The 7,500-nt window shown below is 46.5% G+C and overlaps 1 protein-coding gene across 3 annotated transcripts in view; it reads right to left on the minus strand.

Annotated features, from left to right (window-relative positions):
* LOC144964504 (ceramide glucosyltransferase-like) overlaps positions 1-7,500 on the minus strand; it is a 47,969-nt gene that overhangs the window by 6,695 nt on the left and 33,774 nt on the right. For all 3 annotated transcript variants that reach the window (XM_078898879.1, XM_078898878.1, XM_078898877.1), the window contains exons 6-8: positions 7,083-7,184; positions 5,546-5,661; positions 4,001-4,179 (exon numbers count right to left, since the gene is read on the minus strand). In XM_078898879.1, coding sequence (XP_078755005.1) covers positions 4,001-4,179; positions 5,546-5,661; positions 7,083-7,184 — 397 coding nt within the window. The remainder of the gene's footprint in view (positions 1-4,000; positions 4,180-5,545; positions 5,662-7,082; positions 7,185-7,500) is intronic.

Here is a 7,500-nt window from a genome sequence, read left to right on the forward strand (position 1 = left end):
TACCATAGATGAAAACTTATAGAGATACGAACACCGACCTGCCTTCTTGTAAATCCAAAAATTCCAAGTTTTTAGAAGATAAAAACTGTAGTCGCCGTAGTCAAGAATACAGATGAATAATTCCCCCTCACAATGATTAGATGTCACTCCAAAATCCTAGAAATTATCCACTTTGTATGGAATTTTATTTTCAAAAATACGTTTTAATGACTCAGAGATGCTCATGACGTTTGAGATTGGATCCAAAATGTCGTAATTTTACGAATGTTTCGTGGTATGTACTTGGCGTGTCTGCAAGAAGACAAATACAATCTCTTGGACGATAAGATAGGAAGTGACGTAAAATGATGACATCACAGATAGTAGAAGAGAAACACCGAAGCTACTTGATCCAGTTTAACATTACGGCAGCAGCAGCTTCTTATGGTTCACACTATTATGTTATGACGATCGACCCAATCAGCAAAGTCCGGTCCGCATTCGTGCACCGTCGCGAACCCGCCCGGTAGCATCGTCACAACACACCTTTCGACTAGATGCTCTGCCGTTTCGGGTTCTTGCCCACAGCGTGGACATAAAGGACAGGAAGTTAGACCCCACTGATGTAACGCACCGGCCGTTAGGCAGCTCCTCGACCGAAGCCGATTCGCAGCTACCCAGTGTCTCCTCTTACTGGTATCAAAGCCTGGCAACTTCTCACCAAGCTTAGAGGAGTGTAGGTCCCCGCCCCCACGAGGGATTGAATTCGTCCAAACCGACTTCCATCTCGTATGTGCAGCTCTGTCCGTAGTCAGGGATTCTGCGTACAAGGGTTGCCGGGACTTATTTCGGCTCGAAACGGGGGCACCGTTCATTATGCGCATGAGAGGGGTATCCCCATTCCCTCTCTCTTTGATCTTACTCAGCCAGTTTCCCGTAATGGTCTCCCTCCGGACATCGGGGGGCTGGATCGCTGCCATCACCGGGCCCCATTCTCTAGGGGTTGTTGCTAGCGTTCCCGACACTATGTGCATCGACTTGCGAAGTTTTACATCCACCTTCTCAACGTTTCTGCTTCTACCCACACTGGAGCGCAATACTCCGCGGTGGAATAGCATAGTGCCAGGGCGGATGTTCTCAGGAGCGCTTGGCTAGCGCCCCAAGTCGATCCCGCCAGCTTCCTCAGAAGACTATTCCGCTTCTCTATCTTCCGGGCAACCCCTTCGAGATGAACCCGATAGGTAAGGCTGCGATCCAGCGTCACCCCTAGGTATTTTGGACGCGGCTCATATGGGAGTGGCTGGTCCCCGACTAGGACATTCAGTTTACGGGTGTGCCAACCACTGCATAAGTGAAATGCAGTGGCCACGGTTTTTGAAGTGTTCATCTTCAGGTACCACTTGTCAAAGTAGGATTTGAGTCTGGTGACGTCCTCGCTGAGTACGCTCTCGAGACGGGTCCACACTTTACTCTGAGTAACGAGTGCCCAGTCGTCTGCGTATCCCAGCCTCAGGGAGGAAGTGTTCGGCATATCGCTAATGTAAACGTTAAACAACATTGGCGCAAGTACCGACCCCTGAGGGACCCCATTCTTCAATTTCCTAACTTTGCTCGTGGCGTCTCCCAGCGCGACGTGGAATTGCCTTTCCCCTAAGATCGAAGAGAACAACTTCAAGGTCTTTTTGCACCTTATGATTTTTGCAAGTTTGAGCATTAACCCATCGCACCAGACCGTATCGTACGCCGCTGATAGGTCTATAAACACAGCACCTGTTTGCTGTTTTCTCTCGAACCCGTGCTCAATATGCTCTGTAAGGGCAATGACCTGCTCCGTGGTGCACCTCCCTTCCCTGAAGCCTGCCTGCTCAGGTGGCAGGGCAGCGTCTAGGACCGGCCCCCATCGGTTTAATAGAACACGCTCCAACAGTTTGTAAAGACAGCTCAGCAGCGATATGGGTCTGTAACTGTCTGCCTCCTTCGCCGGCTTCCCTGGCTTCAGGATGGCAACTATCTTCGCATGCTTCCACACTTGTGGAAGCTTTCCGTTTGCAAGGATGTCAGACATTGCCTCTGCTAGCCAGGCCCGTGCCCTGGGGCCCAGATGCGTCACCATATCGGGATATACACCATCTATCCCAGCTGCTTTGCCGTTCTTCACTTCGCTAATGGCTGCACCCACTTCTCAGGGACTGAACGGGGCCGTCCAGTCCGACTCCTCCGCAGGTAGCGAGTCCAAAATCGTACGGTACGCCTTGCGGACACCGCGCTCAAAAGCCTGATTAGGGACCCGCTTGCTACGGTTCTTAATATTCTTGGCAATTGTGTCTGCCTCGCATTCCGGTGCAGCCTTCGCGAAATTCCGATCTGGGTCCAATTTCTTTATCAAACGCCAAGCGTGGCGGCTGGAGTGTGTAAAGTCGAGACTTTCCACGGTCTCCTGCCACCGTTGCTTCCTTCCCTCTGCCAGAGACTGGAGTAGTCTATCGGCTGTGTCCTGGGACTGGGTCTGCTGGTACTCTCGGTACAGCTCTTCCGACTCTGCTGTCCAGCAAGGGGTGTAGAATTTCCGTTTGCCCCGTGGAATAGAGCGTTGAGCGCTCTTAACCAGTAGCCTACTAAATCTGGTTATATTCTTGGACTTGGGAGGAATGGCAGGGCAGACCTGCTCGATATAGGAACTGAATTCCTCCCAGTCAGCCTTCCTGAAATTCCATCTGCAAAGTGGGAGAGACTGCACCCTCGGTATTGTCACCCCAGCTGTGACAAGAACCGGCCTGTGCTGGCTATGCGGGAAGTCCCCGAGGACTGTCCACTTCACCTGCAACGGTTCACCGTTCGAGCCTTTCGTTACGAGGGTGAGGTCTGGAGTATACTCCTTCTTATGGCGGGTACCCCGGAAGGTACCCTTGGCTGTAGGATCGTACACTAGGTGTAGATCATTACAGTCCATCCATGAGCGGAGTTGTCTTCCTGCCTCGTTGCAGTCTCGGTAGCCCCATTCGTGATGGTGGCTATTAAAGTCTCCCAGACAGATGGAAGGATGGCTGACCACCGGTACCGGTGGTGTAGTCCAAGTCGCTCTAGGTGGTTTGTAAATATTATGCAAACACAGTCCACCTACTTCCACGGAAATTCGGTTCACCCCATTGCTGTCCGTTACGCTCTCAATGACCCTTACCTTCGATGGCTCTTTAGCGTAAACGCTAACCCCTCCTTTGAGCCTCGAAGTGTCCTCGCGTTGGACCACCGTATAGCCTGGGATCTGGAATCGGAAGATTGCGCGCCTGAATAAAGGTGGGTCTCCTGTAAAAGGAGGATATCAACGCAATGAACGGCCAGTAGCTTTGATAAAAGCTCATTTTTTGCCATACTCTGGCTCTCGACGTTCAGGGACAATATACGCGTCAGTTCGCCATCCCCGCCGTCGCATTTTCCAATCGGCAGGCCGCGAATCGATTGATGCATGGGACGTTTGCTTTTTTCTCGGACGTGCCGACGACCCGGGCGACACGAACGCGGTATTATTTGGCTAGGCGGCAGACCGCTTCGCCATTGACGGGACTGTTTGGGACTCGACATAAGGACAATAGTGTGGCGCCCGGGATAGGGCTGCTATTCGGGCACCGGGTTTGGATCAAATTTAGTCACACACCGGGGCGAGCAGCTCATGTGGCTCGTTGGCTCGATACCCGGGATGGTCTCGTGACGGTCGACCGGGATTTACACCTTTGCCCTCCCGTGTGCCTCAAGCCCCCTCACCAACTGCAAGGTAAAGATCCACGAGGGGGAACATTACGGCAAAAGGTCTGAGGCGACGTGTACATGAGGCAGGTCTGACGTTCAAATCCAATAATTGTATGCTATAATAAAAGAATTCTTGAACTCCCGGGTTTGAAATTTCGAACTCGTTCCCAATACACGCGCCCAAGCGGCATTTGGAACTTGTCCGAAATAGCAGCAAACAAACACGAGAGTTCAATAATCTTATAGGTATCGTATCGTATTTCAATGATATCCCAACCTTTCATGCAGGGCGCTGGTCAAGAAGAAATCTTCAGCCAGGTACCGGCCATACCACTCCAAGCCGTTGGCCTGGTCAAGCAGGGACTTCTTGAAGATGTAGGACATGCCGGTCACACAACACAGGCCCAGCATGCTGAAGGAGATGTAGAACCGAGACATGGCACTGCCGAAGTAGATCTGGAGAGAAAGGAAGAATGTCTGATTCACCGCCTAAAACTGGTGATAGGGAGGAGTCGAAACGAACGTAGAAGTTCTTCTGTTTGTTTTTATTTTACCCTCCCCCCCCCCCCCCCCCCCCTAACCCACTTCCTCTCCCGATATATTCAGAAAAAAAAAAAACCCAAAAAACACATTGAGGGAAATTTTGGGCAGAAAACTCAAAAATCGATCGATTAAAATGACCCTCATCATGTAAAAAAAAAAAAATTAAAAACCTCAAACCCGGGACTTCCTTCTTCAAGAGTACGTCAGTGTAGTGGTGTATGCTACAGTGGCAGACAAAGATGATGTGCTAAGACAAGACTTATCTCCTTAAAGCATCATATATAATGTATGCTAGGCTTGGGTGAACATTTCACCATCGTAGTATTGATGTTATATGTTTAGGTAAAATACTCACAATATCCGTCAGCCGGATGATATACCTGACTGTACCAACGCACAAAACGATTGGTAGGATTTAGTGACAACTGTAATCATTAAAATGATTGTCTAAAAACGACAACGAAGATCTGAATGACGTTTTGTTTCATCCCCTCGATGACGCTGATATTAGAACTTTTAAAATATTAGGGGGGGGGGGGGGGGGGAGGGCTAAAAATAAATTAAAATGATAATTAAAGACACATTCCTTTTAACTTTGAACTTTGTATTTTTGCCTGCTTCACTCCCACACGATACCCGTTTGTGGTGATCAGTCACATATAGACACAAATAGACACAATGAAAAACACTTGAGCATTTATATAGCGCAATATTCACTCAACCTCCTCAAAGCGCTTTACAAGGGGTTCCTAGTTCCTAGCCAACAGCAGCACTTGGCATGTCGGACAAGGCAGGACGCGTGTGAGGCGATATGACAATTATTTTCCAACAGAGGCAACGCTGTTAACGGGCAAGTACTCATTTTACACCCCGAGTACGTTGAGAAAGTAAAGATCCTTTGCCAAGGACTCAACCAAGCGCCGTTCAGAGAGGGACTCGAACACAGGATCTTCCAATCCAAAGGCGAGCGTCATACCACGAGACCGCATAGTCGCACGATACACACACAAACACACACACACCTCCACACACCCACCCACACACACCCACACCAACACACACCCACCCACACCCATACACAGACACACCCACACACACACCCACACAAACATCCACCCAAACACACACATGCACACACCCGCACACCCACACACACAACCACACACCCACACACACCCACACACACACACACCCCATACACACACACACCCACCCACACCCACACACAAACACCCACACACAAACACACACATACACACACACAGACAATCACACTAACCTTTTCGACAGACGACCCAAAGCCAGTGCTATCCGTGGTAAAAGGCATCTGATGAACGAGGGAGACATTGGGTCTCTGCAGCTTGCCGGCCATGTCAAAGATGATCTCGTCGGAAACTGAGGACAAAAGCATTGAAAATCATTGATGCTATGCGTATAGGTAAAATTCTCACAACATCCGCCAGCGTACCAAGACACATAACTATGTGTAAACTTGAACGTTTATAGCCTGATTGATAACATTCGGTGAGAACTAATCGCCAAATTGGCTGTCTTAAAAACAGTAATAAAGCTGGGTGACTTCAATCTCGTTCCCTCTATATGATGGGCTTATCAACGTTTTTCGAACCTTTTAAGTTGTGCCGGCGTTTGTGAAAAGGAAGATGGACACTTGGCAATATCATCTCGTTCTATACCAGATCAAAAACAAAAAGGCGTCTACTAGGAAAAAGATGATTATATAGATAGTGTGCGCTTGGCTTAGAAGCTCACAACATTGCCATCCGGAAGTATAAGGAACCAACACATAAAGCTGTGTGTAATCTTAAACATTTATAGTCTGGTTAATACAGTGTAGAGAACTACTCATAAACGCGGATGGCAAAAAACAATAACAAACACCAGTGTGACGTCATCTTTGCTCTATCTATAGGGGAAATAAAAACTGGAACTTAATATTCTGAGCCTTGTAGGTCATGTTGTTTCCGCAGTACTAGCAAACATGCGTTAAAAAGTATTGCTCTTTCGGTACGATTCACAAAGAAATCATATCATATCATATCATATCATAACATAAGATGATTTATAACATGGTTTATATTCCACACTGCCAAAACCCTCATTCTGAAATGTCAAAAAAAATTACTAAAGTAAAGATACTAATGAATTTTAAAATGGCCTTGCTAGGAAACTTTTTGCTTTAAGATAAGATAAGATAAGATAAGATATACTTTATTGATACTGAATGGAAATTATTATAATATAAAATACATATTATATGACTGAGCATTCATAATATGTCAATAATAACATGATGATCATGATGATAATGATGATGATGATGATGATGATGATGATGATGATGATGATGATGATGATGATGATGATAATAATGACGACGACTACGACGATGATAATAATAATAATAATAATAATAATAATAATAATAATAATAATAATAATGCTGAAAACTTATATAACGCTATAACTCCGAGACACCAGACTCTAAGCGCTTAAATTACAAATTACTTTGGCTGAAACATACTCATTCACACACACAAGCACACACACACACACACACACACACACATACACACACACAACACAACACACAACACAAACCAATCCTATCTTGCTTCTCATACCATCTACTAAAATCGAAACAAATATGTTTTAAGCGAACGTTTAAAAATAGACAAAGATTCTTTTTCACGAATGCTCTGCGGTAAGGCAGATGATGGTGATGATGATGATGATAATGACGATAACGACGACCATGATGATGATAATAACGACGACGACGACGACCTCAAACTCACCTTCCACCCGACTGGAGCTAATCCAGACAAACTCGTAGAGAGCGGCATCATATGCTGGGGCCATGTTCTGTACCATTGGGTTGATGATCGTCTTCTTGCCTCCTGGACTCACAGAATCACCACAACAAAAACAACAAGAAAATAAAAATGTTTCGGGTTAAATCTTTCTTCAGCCAACAGAGGCTCTATGGATAGCTATAGATAGTATGCGCTTGGCTTAGAAGCTCACAACATTGCCATCCGGAAGTATAACGGACCAACACACAAAACTGTGTGTATCAATGAACGTTTACAGTCGGGTTAATACAGTTCAGTGAGCATTACTCATAAACGCGGATGGCAAAAAAAAAAACAATAACAAATACCCGAGTGACGTCATCTTCGAACTATCTATAAGTAAAAGATCATACGTTTGTTT

The sequence above is a fragment of the Berghia stephanieae genome, chromosome 2, assembly GCF_034508935.2.
Source record: "Berghia stephanieae isolate SIO BIC M18660-M18661 chromosome 2, UCSD_Bste_1.3, whole genome shotgun sequence".
Taxonomy (NCBI): Eukaryota; Metazoa; Mollusca; class Gastropoda; order Nudibranchia; family Aeolidiidae; genus Berghia; species Berghia stephanieae.